The sequence below is a fragment of the Phalacrocorax carbo genome, chromosome Z (assembly GCF_963921805.1).
Source record: "Phalacrocorax carbo chromosome Z, bPhaCar2.1, whole genome shotgun sequence".
NCBI lineage: Eukaryota > Metazoa > Chordata > Aves > Suliformes > Phalacrocoracidae > Phalacrocorax > Phalacrocorax carbo.
Window position 1 is genome coordinate 49,646,517 of NC_087548.1, and position 23,874 is coordinate 49,670,390.

Below are 23,874 nucleotides of genomic sequence, written 5' to 3' on the forward strand. Positions count from 1 at the left end.
CCTACATGCTTCATATCTGCAGGATCAACTCTTGGGCTTTCTTCTACAATGATAAAGTACGTCCCACAGAATTCTGCTACGGTCCAAAACTGGAAAAAGAATTTAGGCATCTAAAACAGGATTCAGACAAGCTTCAGACACCCAAGTCCAAATTTGAAACCCAAAATTCTACCTGTTTAATCTTGAACATCTGATTAGCTGCCTCCCGTTTGGTGTAAATATTCCTCGCACACCCAGACTTTTACACACTGTCAGAACTGCGCCAGCCATAGCAACCAAATGCCCAGCTGCAGTGAGGTCCAGAAAGTTTCCCAGCACAATGCTTGAGGCTCTTGACAACCCAAACAGTTTTAGCTGCTGTCTTCTGAAAAGCACAGCTTGGAAGGAAACTGTGGTGATGGTAGTTAGTGTTATGCACTGGTCCAGCAATAGCAGCCTAATGTATGAAGAGCTGGGCTCTTGGCCTTTCTCAACATCTAGGCCCTCAGGGACACTATGCCGAAGAGCAGGACGCACTCTACCCCTCTTACTGAAGCTGTGCCTTTGTATGTAAACAAAAGTAAGAGTCTTGGGATGGATGTAAGAAGGCACAAGGGGAAGCCCCAGTTGTGTGTCTTGGCCACTGAGCAAGGTGTAGGAAGTCTATGAGACTGGTCATCCTGATAAATGTTACAGTTAGCAAATCACTGAATAAAACAACTTAGATAAAGAACTGCATGTTCACAGTCTACCTGCACATTTCTGATATTTTTTTTGTAATGAAACCTGTAACTGTCAAAATAAAAAACTAGTTTAAAACACTAATCAGAAAACCTTTTCCTCTACTGGAAGCAAAACAGTATCAGGTTTTGATCCACAGTTTTAGACCATTATTTATTATGCTTTAAATATACATTATTTTGAGATACATATATGCATATTAAAATAGACACAAATAATATTTTGAAGGAAATATTTTACCCCTGGAAGGTAAAGCCCACCTCTAAATGGGCTCAGGAGCCATCTCCTTTCTTGCTTTTGTTTCCAGCTCTACACATAACAAATGTATCAAGCAGTATTGCCACAGAAGCTGGCCCAACACAGAATAAACAGAGCTGACAAGTAGTCACATCATCAACACTCCTTTTAAAAGATCACCAAGGGTATTTTCTCATGCCTAGAACCCCAGGAAACAATAAACACAGCTTTTATTTATTTCTTAGGTTAGGATGCAGACAACACTCACAAAAATAGGGCTGATTTCCCTAACTTGCAAAATCATACTCACCTGATGGCCTGAACAACATGCAATATCTTCAGAGAGATGTCTTCTCAATCCTCTTCAGTTATAAAAACCAAAAGTGGGAGAAAGCTGCATCTCTCTTCTCTATCCATTATTCCTACAGGTAAAACAATTAGAGAATGACTTATTGAAGATCAGAATCTGAATAGAGAATGGGATTTAGGTTTCTATTATACCAATGAAACAAGAACATGAATGTCTGAACTAATTTAGAGCTCAACTAATCCTTGAAGTTGTTATTATTACACTAAAAAGTGATTTTGGCATTTAGGCTCTCATACTTCAAAAAATAAATCTGAGGTTCTTTTTTCATGCAATATTCATTACCATTTGTTGTTAGTTGTACCAAAATACTTATGTGTATTTATCAGCCATGGCATTGGAACGCTACAGTTTTGTAAATAACATGAACAATTAAAATTGTAATTATTTAGCTTATGTAAACTCCAAAAAAAGTTCTAGCTGTCAATCTGGAGCACCAACATTCAGACATTTGACAGATTTCAAAGTTAAAAAACCCAAACAACCAAAAAAAAAACCCCGAACAAACCAAAACAGGGTGTCTACATGCCCTTAAGACCCTAAGTAACTTGCTGAGTCCACACAGAACTATAAATCCATTACCTAAGCTCTCAGTACCAGGATACTATGTTAAGTACTGCAGTTTACAAGGCAACACTAAAATGACAACATTCTCTCAGTGAGGCAGAGGCAAGGATATTGGTAGATCTGGGCAACAGACAATGGTACACTATGCAGGATAAAAATAAAGCTCAATTTCAAAATGGATCAGATCTTTGCAAGTCACCACAAAACTATATATTGTTTTCTTTTGAAAGGTCATCATCTGGACATGAAGGGTTCACACAAATGCTAAATTGAACCAAGAGTTTAAAAGTCAGCACCCAAGGGGTATTGACTACAGAGAATGCTCTTGAGAGCCTTGATGTCTGTGGCTAAAGGACAGTTGTGGGGAAGGTGGGAGAGGGGAAGAACAGAAGGTGAGCATTTATTTGGTTTGGTGTGGGTTTTTTGGGGTTTTGTTTTGCTTTGTTTTTTATTGGACTACATTTTTGGTGGGTTGTGTTTGGTTTGGTTTGAATTTTTTGGTTTTTGGTTTCTGTTGGGTGTGGGGTGGTTTTTTGGGGTTGTTTTTTGTTTTTTTTTTTTTTAAAGCTAGCCTTAGCTAGAGAACAGGCAGCCTTCAACATTGGCACATGGAGATTCAGGGCCACAAACAGGAATTGGAAGTTGTGTGCTCTGTTCCCAAGAGCACTTAAGAGTACTCCAGATGGGAGACATCTCATTACAAGCTTGTCAAAAGTTAATCAAAGTATGCCTTGGATTTGAGGGGAAAAAAAAAAAAGAAAAGAAAAGAAAAAAGGATATACTTGAGAAAGAGGTAAAATCTGGGAGAAAACTAGAAGCAGTCTGCACAAGCTGTTACTTTTTATGCCACAGACATGAAGTTTCTGGCAATATCTCTGCCTTTGCAGTCACAAAGCAGCCCCCAAACGCACAACAAACTCAGACTAGCAGAGGCAGGCTAAACACCTTGCAATCCTGCACTAGGTATTAGTCGTGTCCTACAATGAAATTTCTCTCTTCTCCCCCCAAACTCAGGGGTAGATATGGCATACACACTTAAGGGCAACCATGGGAAGAACTTCAAAGACAACACAAACAGTAATGGGAACATGAATACAAGTAAAATCCATTCAGTGCTGCTGTGCTGTGTTCTGCAGCATAGAGCAGATGAATGCTGTTGGCCCTCAGCATACGTTCCCCAGTGTTCTCCCTTTGGTCTACAACACCGACAAAGACCACCTGCCAATTTTTCCCTTCTTTCACCCATAGTCTGAACCTTAAGACTTATGAAAATTCAGCGTACTCATGAATATTAAAATATTTGGGATACCATAAGCTAATAAAGTATGCTACAGCATTCACAGACTATTGTGCTTAAAGAATGGGAACCTGAGGGAGTGACATTGACTTATATAGATGTACAAGCATAAATAAAACCGCTTAACACACACACACACACACACACACACAACCAGTCAACAGTATAGGTAACAGAGACTTCACACTGAAGTACACTAAAGAAGATGTGATTACATTGGATTCTACTTCTGAAATATTTTAAAGACTGCATAAAACCTCTTCTTCCCAGAGATTTGCAAAACCAATCAGCTGAAAACAAAACAACTGGGTCCCCAACTCCCACATGGATCAATGACCTTCTATTAAAAGCAGCATAGTGCTAACAAGTAAAATTATTTTTAAATAGACTTTTTTGTTATATACAATTACAAGGCTGCACTGTGTCTGAATCCGCTACCAAAAGGTTTTCATCTTGCAGTGCTACTACCCGCTACATAGTATTTTTTTCCTTCTTTGTTTCACCTTCTCTTTGTCTATGCACCAGTCCCATAGATACATACTTTATAAAAAATAGAAAAGTGAGATAATTCTATTCACTTAAAGATGCTCTCTACCTCTTATCATTCCCTTTACTGGAATTGGAACAATCTTTTTGTAGTTATTCACCACACAACTACAAAAAGGATTCTGCACCTTTTTTGTCCCTCTTCTAGAGCTTGTTTTTATTAAAGTGGATTTTTAAATATCCAATTACCCCGACCTCTTCTGTGCAGTTATGTTCTTTAAATTCTACATGTAGAAAAACCTTATCTAAATATATTTTTTCCCTTCAAGACCTTATTATCATCCCTTTTATATTCCACGTCTTTCATTCATGAAAGAGACACAAGACGACTGGAGACTAGCAATAATTGGAAACATTATTCATGTTTTGTCTTAGGTTTAAAATGCAAGCTCAGTCTGATCTGCCAAGGGAGACAGGTAATTGCGTCAACCTAGGGGCAGATTAGATAACTCTCCTGAATGAAAGGGTTTTATCTCCATACACAACACAGGGAGAAGAAAAGGGACTGAAGGCAAGTAAGTTGTTTCACCTTTTATTAGGGAATCAATGTTTGTGTACCTCATCAGCTACTTTGGTGGCACCATGTCCTGTTTCACTTCGGGAATTTTAAGAATATGCTTCCTGGTTTGAGTCCCATTTATGCAATTGGATTTCTGCCTAATCTGAGGCTCTGCTTACAGGGATCAGAACACCTCGTTTGGCATCAGTCGGCATTCCCCACTTTGAGCAAACAGGCAAGGACGGATTATCAGATCAGTCACTACTGTTGTCCCCCAACAACTGTAATCTGACCAAGATCAAACAGGAGGAAAACTTACTTTGGTTCCTATGTTGTTCAGAAGTCGCTGAGCCACAGGTTTTGATGGAAGTTTCTCTCACTTGCACAACATCAGCTGCTGCGCTACACAAGTGTCTACCTGCCTTTATGTGAAAGAGTCTTAAATGAACACCTCTTGATATCATTCTTTTCCAATCAACCATAGCAGCAGCAGCAGCAAATTTCTTACAACAAATCTGTAATTAAATTAAATAGCACAGTTAAATCAGACTCAGATGCTCTGAGCTATTGCATAGACTTGATGATATCTCTGAGACACCAGTGTCATTTTTGTGGAGAAGAGTTCATCTAAAAGGCCCGGGCATGTGCCAGTTGCTGCCTTGTGCAAGAGCTAACATTACGCAACGCTGGCCCGGTGAAACTCGGGCCCTGAGCACAACTGTCTTCTGTCAGGTTCTCAGCAACTACCAAGCAGCATGGGCATCAACCCAGCTAAGGAAAATAGGAAGCGGAGAAACAGAACAGCTCATTTCCAACCTCAAGCTGAAGCCCTCTGGGAATGTCAAGGATAAATGGAGAAAGCCTGACAAGCACTTTTGCTCTTGCCTGTAAGTTGTGAATAATAGGGAAAGCAAAGACAATGGAAGATAATACTATTTCTCTGTGTGGTTGGCTCTGAAGTACGAAATATTTAATAGCAGTTAACTCAGAAAAGAAGGCATAGACTGTTTTGGCAGAAAAGATGTTTAGTCTGTAATGTAAAATATACGAAGATGGTCTATTTAATCTTGGCATTTCTACACTTGCATAGCTTTTAGTTCAACAGGAAGGAGGTAAAGACAGCATAGATAATTGTACTTTTGAGTAGGTAGAAAAGAGTCAGGAGACTTTTGCTATATAGCGTCTTAGAGCATACAGGGCTGCTCATGCTGAAAGGAGCCTGAATGGAGCAGACTGCTTCTGAGCCACACATGGCACTAGAAATAAAAAGAAAGAAACAAATACATCTGGGTGGAAGGAATAATGAGAAATCATTTTTTCCACTATAAAATGGGGGGATATGGGAGGGAACCAGAATATATTTTAGCAGATCTGTTGCCACTGGGGCTGAATGTGAACCCTACAGCTTGCCATGGATGCTAACCTCATTGAGGAAGTTTCTTTGTGAACAAGAGCTTGAGTTCCTAGAACACGGAGACTGTATACTGGGTATATGCATATTCTATTAATTATATACCACAGACATGGTTTTATACTGATGTGTGTATATTATTGAAATAAAGAACCTCACAAGACCTTCTAAGGCAACCAATCACCAGTATCCCAAACCCACCATTTTTCTCATTTTTGTTTAAATTCTTTGGAAACGCTGCCATTAAAGTAAAACCAAGAAGACAGAATTAACAGTGCAATAAGGAGAAGATAACTTAAAACAGAGTTCTGCATACATTCATTCTAATTCCAGTTTCTGTTTACATTTGAAATTTTATAAAATCATCTGTTATTTTATTCTAAGGCAATAAAATTCCAACAAAAATTTGGTCAAAACACAAATATATTCCTCATATACAACATGTCTGAGTTAATGACACAAGTATATTCCTCATATACAACATGACTGAGTTAATTCTAACGCTACTCCGGGAAACTCACTGTTTACTTTTAGTTTACACCTTTAACATTTTAAATAGCAGAAAAGAAGCAACCGTTGCAAAGAATTCCAGGCCGAAGCCTAATCAAAAAGATCTTGTCTTTAGCATTGGTAACAATGCCGAAGGACTGTGACTTTTAAGACCTTAAAGTTAGGCTTCCTATTACCTACAGTAAACTCCACAGGCTTCATTTAATTTATTTAATGGTATATTAGGTCGAGGTGACTTCTGGGACTACTTGAAGCCATAGCTTTTTCAACTTTCATTAGCATTAGTGGGAATCACATACATGCACCAGTGGCAGGATAAACTCTAAAAGAATCAATTTTAAAATCAAAAAGCAGATTTACAGACAGATTTCTATCAGTGCATTTTACATGACTATTCAAGGATTTTGATTTGATCCACACTCAGCAGGGGTGCCTGTTATTCAAACCATGTGGTATCCGCTTGGTATGCAGGGTATAATACTGCTGCTGTCAGCATTTGCTTTAAAATCTGATGCAATATATTACAAAGAAGATTTGAACAATCATAACTAAAATTTGTTGGGAAGACTTGAAACAAAGGATTGAATAAAGTTGAAAACTTATGGAAACAATAAAATGTGAAATGTTATAAAAAGAAACTTAGTATCCACATGGGAACTATTCTACAACCTTCTTGGCAAATTTTAATCAGACATGCCTAACAAAAGTAATATAACTAACTTCTATATAAACAAAAACATGCATACCTTCTAACAAAGCGATTAAACAGTACAGTTAACGTTTTTTAGGACTACCATATATAGAAATACTTGATGCAATCTGATGGCACTGAATTAGGGAAAAATGCATAGCCAATTAGCAAAATATTTTCCAATACATATCTGTTTATCAGGTCACCATTCACTATTTTCCACTGTGAAGACTATATTTAAGTTAACATTTATACAATGTAATCTTACCAGTTTTATTCCATCTAGCTCTATTTGCTCTTATCAAACCTTAGGAGTGACTTTTTCTGTCCAAAACACATACACTGATAATCATAACTTTCACAACCTGCCATATTTAAATTTATTTAAAGCTTTACTGTCAGTGTTGCTATAATTTGGTATTTAGACAGGTCTGTCAGAAATTATGAAGGAATTCAGATGAAACAGTTGTTTTCCAAAGAGATCTAAAGCCTTACTGTAAACTACACTGCACAGAGGCAGAAGACACAAGCCTTGGAAACAGATATTTGCCTCACAATAAATACTTTGCAGTATACAACTTACTGGTTCAGAGGCTTATGGGAAGTCTTATGGAAACATGAATATATGCAACCCAAAGTTAAAGACGCTGTGTTAACAATGTTTAGAGGTGAAGAAGCTGAAACCATGAGGTGATTGGCCAAAATTTTATAGAAATTGTGACAGTATGAGAAATAAAACCTGCGTCTTGGATCAGGATATGAAAACTCATACCACTTTGACTTTCAGTCTGTGCTTCAGAGGATGGCCTTCATCAACATGAAAAAACCCTTCCTTCTCTTCTTAGGCAGTGAAGTCTTCTCTCCCAGACTTTACTTGCGTTACTTCTAACATCTTGAGAGCTAAAAAGTGATGTGGAAGCATAAGAGCACACTTTAATATACAACGTACAATGTTTCCAAATATGGATAGAACTACAAGAAGAATATTTCAGATAGTAAAATGTATTCTGCATCATTTATAGTGACACTCAGTAACGGAAATGAGACCACAAATACAAGATTTGACTATTAAAGTTGTCTGGTGTTGAGTCATTTTGCACATTTTAGATCAAGATCTTAAGAAACAGAAAGGATACTCTTAACTGAGGGAAAGTCATCTTCCCTACAGGTGTTCTCTAGTTTGCTGTAGACAGCAATTGGATAACAAGTGCCTGGGCAGAGAGACCTTGATCCAGTATGGTTAGTCTTCCATTAATTGGGTTCAGCGGAAGTTTTCTAGTATCACCAAGACTAGACTCTGTGACCCACTACTGCTATGCACTTCATTCTGCTTCAGAACTGATTACAGGGCCTTTTGAGATCCTTTCCAAGGTATTTTTTGTTAAAAAAACAGCAAGATGGGTACTATTGTTAATATAGAAAGTATTAAAAAAAATATCTGTGACCAGAATGAAATGTTAAATTCTACCACAACAGACAAGTGTTTCTCCCTGACATAAGCAAACACTGAAGTATCCAAATTTGTTTATGAAGCTGAATACAACAAATCTGAGACTGAACTGAGGACTTAGAAAATACAGACATAATACTGACTGTAACTTATAAGCAAAAAATTATTCTTCTGAGTATAGATTGTATCACAAATCATGAAAATCACTTGTTTTAAGGGACATGTTAGCATTAACGACAGATAAAGGTTCTGGTGACAGTATGCTCAATTGTTCTGCTGGCAGAAGAATAATGTATCTGAATTGTGCTTTGCCACTTTATCTATCCTACTGATTGGCATGCACTCACTTATTTATTCTTATTTTTGGCTTCAACATAGTCACTTGTATTTGCCAAGTATGTAGTATAACCCTATGGAGATGTACACAAAAGGAAGACATCAAAATATAAAACTCAAATATTTTCCTCAGTTTAACCAATGACAAAGATTCTAGCTAAACTTTTCAATTTCAGCTTTAAGTCTTTCTCTTCCATTTGTGTGGATTATTTATTATTTTTAGGAAACCAACAGATGGTTTATTAAAAAGCAATGATGGAACAACAATATGAAAACAACAATGCATTAACAGTAAACTCAATTGTGCTTTATTCAATGCATCATTCTCAGCTTAGGAAGACAACTTCTAAAGCACAAAAGGACCAGCAAGATGTGGAGATTTTAGACTTTCTCTTAAGAAATATTTCCCCCATCTACTGTATATCTAGATCACTTACGTAATATAGCAGACCTTTTTTTTTTTTTGTTAGACAGATAAATGGCAACATTAGAGCACAAAATTTCTTAAAAAGCAATGTTGTAGGGACTTTCTTGATCATGAAGCACAGAACAAACCATCAGACATGATACCAGGATGCATAGGTCATGCGTCTTTCTGGCAGTAGCTTTCTAGTCTTTTTGACTACTGATCAACACACCACCATATAGTAAGAAAGTTGTCCAAACTGTTCTTGCTATAAGACAATATGTGCAGAAGCAGTCACTGAATTTAACGATACAGCCTCCATAAGCTATTACTATCTAGAACTACAATCAAGTCACACACACTACAAAGAAAATTTTTATTACATGAACAGAAAATTCCTAAAAGATGTAAGATCTCAGGCACCCATTCTGCACCAATAACCCACTTTCTCTCACCTCCTTACTTTGATGGGCCTGTGCCATCAGTTTCACCACTAATACATGGCACCTTGTATCAGTATATTGCTTGTACCCTAGCCCTCAGTATTCTATTGTCATTTCTGATGACAACAATAAATCACCTAGGATTAACTATTGTACCCAAAGGAGGACAAAATTTGAGATCCAATTTCAAAGTCTATTAAGTATTGCAGAATATCAGTTTGATGAGCCTGAGCAGGGACTTCAGACAGGAGGGATGTATATCCAGAGGGATTCAGAAGGTATGTGTAATGGACTGGTTGAATCTCCAACAACAGTACTCCACACTCAGGTACTGTACATTCCCTAACACTACCACCAAACAAAAATCCCTAAATATGTGTAAAAGCTAGTAGTAGGCATGCATTGTCTACTAATGTGATCTGTGTATACATCAATGCTTCCACAATTTCATTTTTACCATTACAGGTCTTTCAACTCTGGGCCCTCAGAAGCTGGGGTGGTGGTGGTGGTAGTTGTTCTTTAGTTGTGTGCTTTTGGGGATTATTTTTTTTTTTAATCACAAGCACTGGGAAAAAACTACAATTGAAGCCACAGTTTGGGTATAAATAATGATTCAGACAACTGTTTTTTATTTTCATTTTTGTTTTCACTGACTGAGAATGTAAATTGAACTTTAGTGCTATTGTGCTTTGTTCTCCCTCTCTGTGAAAATGTGTTCTGCATTAAATTGCATGGATAAACTAGAACAGCTCCAAATATCACCCTTCAGCTTTTGTATAACACAAGAGCCAAGAAAAGATAGAGAACATGGTTTTATGACCAACAGATGGTGTAATTGGTATCATAGATGTTTTTATGTCAGGGGGTCGTAGGTTCAGCCTCCATCTGGAGCCTTCTCAGATCTGCTGTGTAGCTAAATGATTAAAGAAGCTATATTGGGTCAAAAACACAACCACCTGCCTGAGGGTAAAAGTATTGCTTTCTTGATCTAGCTGTTATAGTACAGTTGCCTCCCATATTACAGTTTTCAAGCCAATTAATGTGCTAGTTAATACCAACAGGGTTCAACAAAATATTCAACACCAATTTGCTCATATCCTTCAAGATTCTCGGTAACTTTTGATGGATCTTATAATAGTAAGTCTACCTTTGCTTACTTGAGTGAAAAGCTATTCTAACTCACACCAGTAAATAACTGCAACAGGCCAAAACCCAAGATAAAAGAAATAAGTATGCTAGGTAGACCTTTAGAGATTCAGCATTGGTCAGTTGGCCAAGATGGCTTTCATGTCCCAATCAGAATTAGACATATTTGTATTCCAAAGGTAAAAAGCGACACTATTACTCAACACAATTGGTCTTAGCTACAGTTTCTGGATTAGAATCAGAGTATCAATAAAAATGTTCTAATCCTACAGTATTAGGGTTATATATGGTTTACCTGGCTAAAAGGGTATACAGACAGATAAAAACCAATAATTTATACACACAATGAGATCACCAGTTTACTTGCCTTACGGAGCGAGTATTAGCAGTAATAAATGCACAAAGTCGGTGAAACCATGACTTCAGTGGAAACCAATACTCTCAATCCCATGAGGGAGGGAGTCTTAGTATTCTTGTTATATGGTGCATTAAAATTGCCTCTGATACCTGATGATTTAAGTGCTGTCTATAGTACTGATGCCAGAGACCTTACGTGGCTAACACTGGAAACAAGTAAAATGTTTGTGTCTAATAAAAAAAAAAAAAAAACCATGCAAATTACCATAGTTTTATGCATTTCTGCCACAAAGCATCCTATTACTCTGCAAACGCTGGATAGCAGTACTCCTATGCCAGGCAGAAGCAGCAGTGCACGATCTGAATTCTGAAGATTACAACACAGGTATAAGTCAAATGCTTTCCATATTGCATTTCATGTGCTTGTACATAAAAGAACAGTAAAGTCAAACTCTCTCTCAGAATGTCAAAATGCTCCCTTATATTGTGTTTCAAGGATTCTCCCATGCTAATGAAAAACCTGGTATTTATTAGTACTTTAAAATAAGCTTTAGCACAAATTAAAAGCTAATGTTAAATAGGCTGGTTTATTTCCAAAATTTAAAAACAAACCCTATAAGTTTAAGCAAACACAAAAACAAAGAAGAAAACATGTGATCTCATTACTAGCTTTAAAAGTCTCTCTTCCCATGTATGACTGAGCTGACAGCCTGCTAGATCTCTGCAATCACTTGCTGAAGATTTCTCTGGCAAACCTGCATACCTGAGGCCGAGCTTCAAAATCAGAAGTTTCAGCTGCTGATAATATGCAAGATTATGCGCTGCTTTTTGCAGATCCCTAAACAAAACATATATATACACCTATGTCTTCAGAAAGCAATTGCTTATTAATGGCAGGTGAAGTTTTAACTGCACTTTCTTCAATGAGAAACGTGTTTTTGCATAGGGTGTCAATTGTATTATATGTGTTTACTGGTATAAGAAAAACTTGAGATACAAGTAAGAAAAAAAAGGGGTATATTTTCTCTGTCATATAGGCAAAAATATGCATTTCTATTTATTTTTACTTACCAGAAGGAATGAAATATTTTCCTTAAACAAAGGAAACATATTCTCTCTGCTGCAGAGCACTTTTTCTAATTGCCTGTACTGTGGGGAGAATAACAAACACCACATCAAGGTAACAGTATGTATTTCCATTCTAGTCATCTCTGAATGGTTGAGGCATTTCAACTGGATGGAGGATTTATGAAAAGGAGTAATTTTAGCTGACCACACCAAAATATTTATACTAGCTGCAGAGCATAGTGCCTAGACATTTGAGTGACTCTAAGTGGGAAACATCATCCGCATAATTAAGCAGCAGCCAAGAAAACAAGTTTGTTAATTTACGTACTTCTCTGTGAATTCATGTAACCTGTCTTCATGAGTGTATTATGTCCCTTGATTACTGCTCAGGAACATCCCACAGTTTCACATCGTTCTTGGAAAAAACCCATATTGAAAACACTTTACAAAAATAAATAGGCAGAGAACTGCAAGTAATAAGGAGGTCGTATATCCTGAGACTGTTGTGAAACACAGCATGATGCTCCTATGCTATCTGAGAAACCTAGCTTACTCTTGCATGAACTTCAGGAATTATTTCATAATGTCTAGGCAGTGGATAATTTCACAGGAGAAGTAGTAATGAGAAGATGGGACCCACACCTGGATCTTCCAAGGAAACCTGAAAACTGACCCCCTTTCACCTCTAGGTTCTTTGGGTAGACACATGAGCACTTGAAGTTTCCCATTGGTGTAGAAGTTGCTGCTCCAGTGTCATCTGTAACACAGATGTTTCAAACGCCTCTGCCATTAATGCCTTGCAAAAGCAATACTGTGGTATCTGTGAAGAGCGCAGGATTACTCACTCATCTTCTGGGCTACATTCCGTTGAATACAGACAGAGCAGCTAGAACAGTCTGCTTCTACAGTGAGATGCTCTTCCTCCACCTGTCTCCTCAAGTCCATCAGTACTACCTTAAGGGACCATAAACACACAACTGTGTGTACTAGCAGCCTAAGACTCTTCTGAGGCTACTCCTATTTTATGAAAGCAAGGGCTGTGTCAGTCCCTTCACTCACCAAATAAGATATTCAAATGCTAAACAGATCAGGCATTGTGCAAGTTTCATGCTGCCCATCAACAGCTCTACAGTAAACTACTCCAAAAGCAAGTGTTCCTGCCATTTTTCCGTCAGTGACAGCAAGAACTCTTTCACCTGTAAGTTAACTTACTACACCTTTACTCTGCCCTGCTGGCTACAAGAAGAATCTCTGTGGCCAAAGCATTACACATATGCTGACTTTTTAAAAATTATTATTATTATTTTATTTTAAGGGTTGATGTAGCCAAAACTTGTTCAAAAGTTGCCATTTGGTACCATCTCTTAGCTCTGCTCAAAACTGCCAAGAGGTTATTTTTTTTTCCACCTGGCTGTTTTCAACTCTTTCCTTAGCCCTGCATAATGAATACATTTATAGAAAACTGTGTAGATAGATAATAAATTCCCTTTGCTATCACACATTGAACTCTTCCCCCAGGTTGCAGAGGGTATATATAACTTCATTCAATTGCTAGTTTCTATATGATTTTGCAGTTGCGTCCAATTTTGCTGTGAGGTGAGTCACTATCATTATTTTTTCTTGCAAACACAAACAATTTCTGATGTGCAAGAATTTCCACTACTCAGAACCTAACTCACCACCCTCCAGTGTGCACTGTTACTCCCTAGACTTGGGTGGACCAACAATGGGTGAGCAACAATTCTGGTGACAATTAACTTCTGCAACCTAGTCTCATTACTAATGATAGCTAGGATCCTGATGTCCATTTTCTCCATTGCAGCCTCACTGCACTATTTTGCATTATTGTATCTTATTTTTCTTAACCAGCACTTAAGGAACACTTTACGTTTCATGTTCAAAGTGAAGGTCCCTCAAATACTACCAAATTCCACCTTTGTAAAAAACATCACTATGTTGCTGTCTTCACCTCATAGCATTCAAAAAATGTTTCCATTTTTGACCTTTTACTTCAGCATGTCTGATACTGCAGCTGTGGTATCTTACCCACACTTCATTCTATAGTTTCAAATAGTAAAAAGTTACTAAAATGGCAAAACTGGCCTTCTGTACTTAGAGGTCACCTCTGACACTTGAGTCATTATGTATTTCTACAGATCTCAATTTATGCTTCAAACCTCAGATATGTTTGTATTGTAAATTGCACAGCATTCACCAGCACTATGCACCAACGAGCAGATGAGCACTGGAACTTGACTGAAACTGAGTCATTGCATCTTCACTGGAATCATCACCATATAAACACAATTTGTTTGTACCATCACATTAAGCTTCCAATTTAATGCAACTTTCTGCACATCCCTTGCCTTCCACCAGTCAGACAACAGCAACATGCCTCTGCATTTAGGAAATGTAGACATAATCACTAAAACAAGTCTACCGTATACCAAACACTTCCACTGTTTAAGTAATTTTTAAGCAACTAACTGCATTTATTTTTGGTGGTTATCCTGGAAAATGAAGGAAAAAAAAATCAGAAAGATGACTGGAAAACAAAGGTGCAGGAAATAGGAAAAGCTTCAAGAAACAAGAGAGCAAATTATTTAAAGGTTCTGATCTTTTAAAATTCTTATTCTCAAGACAGAAATTTAGGTACAAAGTATTTAAAATTTATTTAAAAGTCGGAAAATCAGCACATTTCAGTAGAACAATCCACATACAGTTGTGCCTATGACTTCTTCCATGTAATTCTTTTATCCATGAAAAAGTCAAGATATCTATAACTGCAAATGTTGATTACTGTTTGCTAGCAATCCTTTGTGTGTAGCTTGATGATGGAAACCTAAGGATGGATCAAAATTAGATCTATAGTCTTTCACCAATAAAATATTTCATCTGAATAGTTATAAATAGGAACTTTGTAATTATCAAGTATTCCATAATATCAGCTATCTTAAAGGCCACTTAAATACTCCCAGATTTTAAACCTAACGGCTGCATACAAAGGGGTATCATAGTCTGTTTAGATTCTGTAACTACAGTTTACATTCACCACTGACACCAAGGCAAAACTTCACTCAGTATAAACCTGATACACACAACTGAAGTTAGCTTATAAAAAAAAAAATTATCCTGGACAAAGTTAAAACAAAAAAATTAGTATTTGGTCTTTCAGCAATTAACTGTACAGAACAGCCTTTTCATTATCTTGTTATGTGAAAGAACAGAAAAAGACCAAACAAGAGAAAAATAATGATAGGAAGTCAAAACCACCTCTCAGATTACCACAAAGCACTGGGGTTACGTTACCATTTTTCTCCTCTCTCTTTAGCATCACGTACTAATGATGCATGTACTATTGTAATGCACTGCATTTAAATTCTTTCTCTTGCATTCCCCCCCAATGCCTACCCTGACATTCTTTGGTAATCAGCAAAAAACTTCCACCAAAAGAAACCCACTTTTGAATAGTGCAAGTGTCAAAAATTGTAACTCAGGACAGGAAACAGTGATAATCATAGAACCACAGAATCACAGAACAGCCCAGGTTGGAAGGGACCTTGAAAGATGGTTTGGTCCAACCTCTTGTGGGAAAGGGAGACTAGATGAGATTACCCAGCACCCTGTCCACTTGTGTCGCGAAAACCTCCTGTGGCGGGAACTCCACCACATCCCTGGGGAGGTTGTTTTCCAGTGATTGACTGTTCTTCTTACTGTAAAAAATTTCTTTATATCAAGATGAAACCCCTCTCGATGCAACTTGCACCCGTTGCCCCTCCTCCATGTGGCTCCTTGTGAAGAGAGAGTGTCTGCCCTCTTTGTAGGTGCCCTTTAAGTACTGGAAAACTGTGATGAGGTCCCCCCTGAGCCTCTTCTTCTCTACGGAGAAGAGACCTGAATCCTTCAGTCTTTCCTCACAGGGCAGGCTCTCCAGTTCTTTGGTCATCTTTGTGGCTCTCCTTTGGGCCCTCTCCAGTCTGTCCTTGTCTTTCTGGAACTGTGGGAACCAGAACTGGACACAGTACTCCAAGCAGTCTGACAACTGCTGAGTACAGTGGGATGATCACATCTCTATCTTTTTTAGTAATGCCCAAAAATGTTCTCATTTTTGGCTTGCATCAAATAGAAGTTAACCAGTGGATTATATACAGGATCACAGAATCACAGGTTGGAAGGGACCTCAGGGATCATCCAGTCCAACCTTAAACATTTCCAATTTCATTTAAGTTTTCGCTCTGACTCCAATACTTACTGGTTTTTGCCAACATTGGATGTCCTGCTGGAAAATGCAGCTCAGTTATCCAAAGCCAGGTGCTAACACCTTTAATAGCCGGGTTAAATAGAGAATCTTACCCACATAACATAGTAGGCAAAATTGCAGTATTTTCATCCATAAAGGTCTTTAAAAGCTGGGACGTATTTTATCTGGTCTCAAAAGTTTGTTCATACATCAGAAATTCTATACTGAGTCCACAGCAAACCTGCATCTGGCCCAGTGCCTAGTTTCCAACAGCAGTTTTCCATGAGTATCTGCCACCTAAATATTAGAAATTGGTCATGTGAAGAATGGTCCTTCCCTGATAGATACCTCCAGCAACCTGCAGCTCAGCTGATTTATTAGTTTATGTGAGTCATTATGCATATTTTGCAATGACGTAGGACACGATGGACAGGAAACGGAATCTGAAAAATCCATCAACAGCAAGACAGAGTAAGACCATTATCTTATCGGCATGAAAACTGCCAAAGAACATAAAAAGACAAGAAATGTTATCCAGACACTTCCTTTTATTAGGACACTGAAACAGTTTAATGCACAAGTGCTTTGTGTTAGTTGTAAATATTTCCTCTGTTTAAGCAGCATTTACAGCTCATGTACATTTCTTGAGTCATCTTAAGATGCAAGACACTTTTGCAGTAGCAACTTCATAGATCAGTGAATGCCAACACTCCACAACCCTGTTTAGAATAATAAAGTCCAGATGGAGTGACAGAAAGGAGACAGTACACCATTCTGTGCAGTGACTGGGATCATATTTCAAAAGTGGAAAAAAAGAAAAGTTATTCAGCCATACCTCTCTTTCTTTCTTAATACTCTCCTTATGCATTTCACCTCCTGCCCAAAAGTAATGATTACTATAATAAACAGAAAAGGCATCTGTAGGTTTTCCTATAAAAACAATGAACCTACACAAATAAAATCAATTATTTTTAAATATTCAAGGAAAATAGATCTCTTTGATTAAAAAAAGAATATATATATATATATCATGTAGACATATTTCTTCAAGCCAAAACACCTTCAAAGTATAAATTCTTTCCAGTCCATGCCAGTCTCCACCTATTGCAAACAACTGCTTTCATCAGGACAATTTCAATAAATGGCCACCTTATTATAGTTAAGATGCATTCCTTCTCAACTACCAGATACTAATGTTAAAAAAAAATTAACATTTAATTTTGATCAGTGTTTATTACCATGATGCTTCCACTTAGCTTAAGCTCTGTTCCAAACATATGGCAGGGCAAAATACATAAATTAGTTGGATTAAAATTAAGAATCTGTTTTCAATAGAAACTCTGAAGTTCGGGATAAGACCCTTACGTGTTTGATTCACCTCACAGTGTCCTGCTGAATAGCTTTCCATTTATTCACTAAGACCCCAGCCTCGCTCCTACATCTGAAGAAATGGATGAAAAAAACCCCACTTCACTGAAACATAACTACAAAGCAACTACAACAGGCTTGATTGTATTTATCAACCTAGAGCACTGAGAATTTAAGCACTTTAACAGGCTTCTGATTTTTTAAATGTCAAAAGTTTAACCGGAATCACCTGCTGTCTCCCTAACCCCGACCAACTTTTTTCCCCAGAGCCATCCTACCCTTTATCTGTTCACCATGCCAGAGACATTTATCAAAAAAAAAAAAGCCAACATGAAGAGGGCCAGACATGTTTAAACTGACCAGGGATATCGCTCTCCACCAGCTACATCTCATAAGTATCTTAATTTCTCAGAGACCATGTATATAACCTGTCAGTAAAACACACATTATAACAGTACTTCAACTGCTGTCAACTATAAGTCACTTCAGTGCAATCTAAATGCTTCTTTTTTATACACTTGTAATCAACAAAAATTGACAAAGGCAGTTTTACCAATGTTTTAATGCTGTGTATGTGTTTACCAAATGAATCTGATGATAGTATCTCTTAGCAACATAATTGAACTTTTGTTTCATCAGAATCGCTTAGTCACAGCTTTGAAATTGCCAGAAATTCCACTCTGCTTCCTGCCAGTTTAGGAGTTATCATTTCATTTTACAGCAAAAACAAACCCAGGTATCTAAAGAGCATTGCCAGTTCTCAAAAGCGCAACAAAAAAAATTTCCCCCGTTTGCAGTCAACCTAAAACAAAATGCAAGAAGTGAATACAGATTCTGCAACCTAGTATTCCAATGCTCATTGTGATTTGCTTACCTTCACAGAATCACAGACTGGTAGGGGTTGGAAGGGACCGCTGGAGATCATCTTGTCCAACCCCACTGCTTGAGCAGGGACACCCAGAGCAGGGGACACAGGAACGCATCCAGGTGGGTTCTTAATGTCTCCAGGGAAGGAGACTCCACAACCTCTCTGGGCAGCCTGTTCCAGTGCTGTTCCACTGCTCTGGGCAGCCTGTTCCACCACTCTGTACCCACAGGTTTACCTTGAACTCCAAAATAATTTATTATGCTGCATTGGAATCCAAGTACCTAATTTGTTCCCAGTTTATTCAAAGGCTTGAGTTTCCTTGATTATTCAAGTTTCAATTATCAAACCAAAAACGGCTCACAAGCTCAAACTGTAGTGATAATTTTTAATTTCCATTTCTTGCAATCTCTGAGGCTCTTTAGAAGGTTGATCGTTCTATTCTTTCGTTCCAGTCTGTAAAATGGGAATCAGCGTCCTCCCCCACATTTTTGCTCTTGCAAATTGTTGGCTTCTCACAGGCTTTTACTCACAGTTAAGAGAGAAAAACGTAACTATCAGTGAAATAGGAACACTCACATTAGGACGAAGGTTCCTCTGCATTGCACAGATAATGATTTAACTATTTCAAATAGTCAAGCAACAATCAAAAAAGTGGCCAACACAACTTTAGCTGGTTTATCTGAATGTATGCAGGTGAGAATTTTTGAAAACCAGTGGAGTGACTGCCACTATGAACTGAAGAAGGCAACATAGACTAAGCTGATCTGATGCAGGATATTCAGCAAAATATGGCGATCATGCTACAAATTCTAATTATAATAAAAATCCAAGTCAAGCATGATTAACTTTTTATTTAAACAACGATGTTTCTCAAAAATAGTCCTGTAATCCTTATAGCAGCAACCAAAAAAAGGCACATAAGTACAAAACAACCCAGAGTACAGATCGGGCAGAATATAACATTTTTAAATGGGCGTTCTTAAAGCAACATCCTGAAATATGTAGCTATATTTATTTTTTTTTTTAATAAAAAGGTACAGCTTACTGTCATCCTTCCCTACCAGTTTCCTCTGGTGGGTGGAATATGTCCATCTGTGTAATATTCATCTGCGTTTATTGAAAATCCTGATAATGTAACCTCCAAATATTACTGTCCAGTTACATGGGGATTTTATGTGCACATATTGAGTTGTGTTTCAGTAGTATTTGTACCATCTAAACTGTTATTTAGCTATCTGTGAGTCTTTCCCTCTAAGGTATACTTGTTTAGAGATAAAACTTAGCACACACCATTTTAGTGCTTCAAAGTAGTCTGACTAAGCTAATATTTAGTTGCTGTTTCAAAACCTTGGTTCATTTTTCATGTTGCTTATGACTCCTCTTCAAGACTGGTGCAAAGCCCCCCCTGACTGAATATTCTATAATCAAATGACATCAGTTTCACAATTCAGAGGTTTCAGTTTATATATTTTAAAGTTAGCAATACAAAAAACCTCACCCATAATATCAAGCATGCATATAATTGCATATGAAATGCAGGAAGTAAATAGTATTTAATATGAATTTACCATTTAGATAATGGAATTCTCTGGCCAGGTATTCTTAAAAACTGGCTTCCAAAAATAGTTAAACATATAAACAAAAAAAGAACTGGAGTTCCTCCTGTAATTCAATAATAAATGATGTAGCATAGCACAAAACTATCTCTTAATGTCCTATTTTATCCTTTTTGGCAGTATTAGGAACAGCCTATTTTCATTTGAGGGGTGAGGGGAATAAATCCTTGAAATTTATTTGAAGTTCCTACATTCTCAGAATATGCAGAGGAAACAACACATTTCAGATGTTTTGGGGGAAAACTGAATGTTGATAATGCATTTTTTAGAACATTTAAGGGTTTGAAGAAATAAATTTAAAACTTTTTAAGATGCAACTTATGAAAGAGTCCTGATGTAACAGTGATATCCCACTTTAAGGAATGCTAGTAAATGGTGGAGTTTGAATTGCAAGTACAGTGTTATTGACTAGTTCCAGAATTCAGCATTCCTCCCCTGCTGCATTTGTACCATTCTGAACCAACCTTGTTACTCAGTCAGGTTTCAATGCCACCAGTGAAAGAACTTGAATATCTGAAGTGAAGTCACTATATAGTGTAAAACACTTATCCTGATAATTTGGGGAAAGAGGAATCCAAAAGATCAGCCTAATTCAATACAGACTGCGCAGCTTCCTTAAGAAGTGATGCGGCTTTGTCCAGTTCTTGTTCTGTTTGTTCCACTGTTATCACTACTCGAATACTAGAAAAAGAAAACCAGAATACACACAGTAAACTTTAATCCTTCCTTTAGACTTTTCTTGTACTAATTTTGACACATTAAGATCACCATCTCTAGGGAAATTATTATTAATTCAATTTCAACCAGAAACAAGACATATAACTAAATAGAAATTGTCAGACTACTTTTATCACACACATGCGTGCACACCCCACCCTCCCCACCCCCCCAAAATTTGATTGTTATCTTTTTCACCTGCAGATGTGCAGCTCATGGTAATGTGCCTGGTAACGGGCAACACGATGGTCATTGAGATTCAGGTAGTATTGATACAGTTATTTCAGGGTATTAGCATCTTGTAACAGTCACTGAAAATATACCTCAAAATGGAGCCTTTCCCATTTTTACAGGACCAACTATTCAATCCAGTCTACTGAAGAAATCACAGCACTTCATGAAAAGAGACAAAGTCATATCCAATAAAATGAAATAATGTATTAACTTTCAACTAACCTTGGTGGAGGAAGACATTTTTCTTCTTTCTCCAGATAGCGGGCCTGAGTTAATGCAATACCACTATTCATGCACTACAAATAAAGAAAGGACAGATATCATCAATCTGGAAACTTCTGATGGCACATCCCTTTGATCACCAAATACATATAACTAACTTTCATGAGTTTGGTGTCATGATAACTCTAAGTTCTTTCCCAAATGGAGGTTTTGAAGGTTGTGCAAAATTATCTCTAATTTTAATACAGCATAAACACATAAAACAGGTTAGGGTGTTGCTTCTTTAGCTTTCATCTCCAAGTAATCAGACAAAAATGCTGTATTAAGTAGGCTATTAAATAATATTTAAGCATATTTTCAAGGAAATCAAGTTCAGTTTATTTTTGTTGTGTAGTCTTGTTTACCTGCCACCTGAAATATAAAACTTCTTCATCAACCTTCATGTGGGAGAAAGAGAACCAATGTGTATTGAATATGGAAAAAATACTATATACAAAACACGAGATTTTGCACACAAAAAAGCAAGTTCATGGACTCAAACAATCAAAACCACAGAAAGCTGGACCTCAAATGGTTAAAATATACCACCAGAAACAAATGATAGCTTTTATTCTTATGAAAATCATAAAAGTTTTTAAGCAACAGTTTTATATGCAAATTTAACTTGAGTTTTGAAGTACATAACAGGAAATAGTTATTTTCTGAAGTAAAAGATCTAATATATAGTTTTATCTAGTGCTGCAGGACTAAACATCTGCAGCAAGAACCGGCTAGAAGATGGTCTTTAAAATCGCCCTCTAGTCAGCAAAGAAACTATTTCAGCATTCCTGCAAGACATTCCAACAGCTACCCAACAAGCCTCCATACCCACATGTACTTCATTCATCATTCAAAGGCAATGATATATTTCAACTGCTATGGGGACACTTACATAATCCACAACTCTTTTGAGTAACTTCACATCATCTTCTCGAGATCCAGAGCTCTCTTCCAACTGCAGGTGCAAAGCTGGAGAAAAACATTCTCCCACTACCTTTAAACCAGAAACGCTAAAACAAATCAAAAAACTTTAATGTACATCCTACTCAAACACATATGTTAAAGTTCTAGATAGTAAGTGTTCCCCATTCTGGTGGCAAGTGAGAAAAGAGCGATATTTCACTTTACTAATACTAAGGCAGACAAAACATATGTGCATTTCAGCTTGCAACAGGTAAAGGTAAGTTTTCTTATCAAGTTAATATCTTTTCTAAGGAGTTACTAAATGTAGTTTCACCAAGTTTATGTAACAATAGTGACTCCTCCTTTTGCAAAACAGATTAATGATTCAGAAATTTTGAAAGGAGCCTTAAGAAGATGTAGGAGAAATGTCAGCATTAGGCCTCTATGTTGCTGATAAAAACAAAGCTAGCTAAGTCAAGTCTTTGAAGTCTATAATAAGAAAATAAATAACAATAATCTTTTTATCCACATATATGATAAGACGAAAATTATTTCCTGTGGAAAATCTTTACATCATCATCTGTCACTTAGTCAGAAGCTCCTTTAAAACTAGTTATATTACTAGCATTGCTCCCACTTCTGGTAGTTAGGCACAGTTGTTAATTGAGTTCTTAGAATTTGGCTAAATGATTGACATTTGATTGTCAAAAAATGATTTGATATTTGATTGTCATTGACACATCATATTCAAGACTGAGTTATTCACTGCCAAAAAAACTGTATCCAATACCCAAGCAAGACCTCTGGCCTCCAAAATTAACAATTCCCATAAACTCATGTCTACCATCAGCTGTAATTTTGATTTCCTGACTTTGATGAGCTTGCCTCACACACATTCTAAGTTTATACCCTCATTTTCAAATACGTTTTCTATTTTCACATAGTTCAAGGCCCAGTCAGAACAGAAGAGATATTAAATCCATAAACACCAGAACTTGAGGCTATAGGAGAGATAATTGGCACTACAAACACACTGAATCAATTACAACCTTGAAAAAATAAAATTACACTCTATCACGGAAAGCATCTTGCACTATTTCTATAATGCTATTTCAATTCACGGTCCGTTTCAGAAAGACAAATCGAACTGGTATTGTTGTTCAACCACAAAACTGCAAACATTCTGGTGTCATTGACCTATACTTGCAAACCAACTGAGCACTGGCGATTTCTTTAATACACAAGCAGGCAGGCTGCATTTGTCTAACTATTGCACACGTATCTAGGGATCGGGGATACAACGTTCGGTAATGTAAAGGACAAGGAAAAGCAGTCCAGCAGTCCAAGGTCCAGCTACAAGGTAGGAAGACAATACACAGTATAGCCGTATAACATAGCCATTCTTAGTTACATTCCCTAGGAGTGACCTGACTTCTGAGAAGTAGCGCTCTACAAGCAGGGAGGTAAGTAGAAGTCAGACAAAGTTTCACTGTAATTTAAATCTGTTTGCTGGAGGACAGAGTTTAAGACAAGCCACTACAACAATTATATTTTGTTTAGAGAGACAAAGTATTAGCTTCTAGTTACAAAACGGACATAATTCTTTAACTCAAATA

The 23,874-nt window shown here is 37.2% G+C and overlaps 1 protein-coding gene and 1 long non-coding RNA gene across 2 annotated transcripts in view; both read right to left on the reverse strand.

Moving 5' to 3' along the window:
• Window positions 1-859: 859 nt before the first annotated feature.
• LOC135310696 (uncharacterized) lies at window positions 860-8,793 on the reverse strand. Its single transcript, XR_010370786.1, has 3 exons — window positions 7,618-8,793; window positions 4,553-4,748; window positions 860-1,379 (listed from the first exon to the last, which is right to left on the reverse strand). It is a non-coding gene; the product is annotated as an uncharacterized LOC135310696 (long non-coding RNA).
• Window positions 8,794-19,363: 10,570 nt separating this feature from the next.
• SPTLC1 (serine palmitoyltransferase long chain base subunit 1) overlaps window positions 19,364-23,874 on the reverse strand; it is a 43,460-nt gene continuing 38,949 nt past the window's right edge. Inside the window, exons 13-15 of the mRNA XM_064439634.1 lie at window positions 22,248-22,365; window positions 21,317-21,390; window positions 19,364-20,824 (exon numbers count right to left, since the gene is read on the reverse strand). Of these exons, the coding sequence (XP_064295704.1) occupies window positions 20,731-20,824; window positions 21,317-21,390; window positions 22,248-22,365 (286 nt within the window). The 3' untranslated portion in view covers window positions 19,364-20,730. The remainder of the gene's footprint in view (window positions 20,825-21,316; window positions 21,391-22,247; window positions 22,366-23,874) is intronic.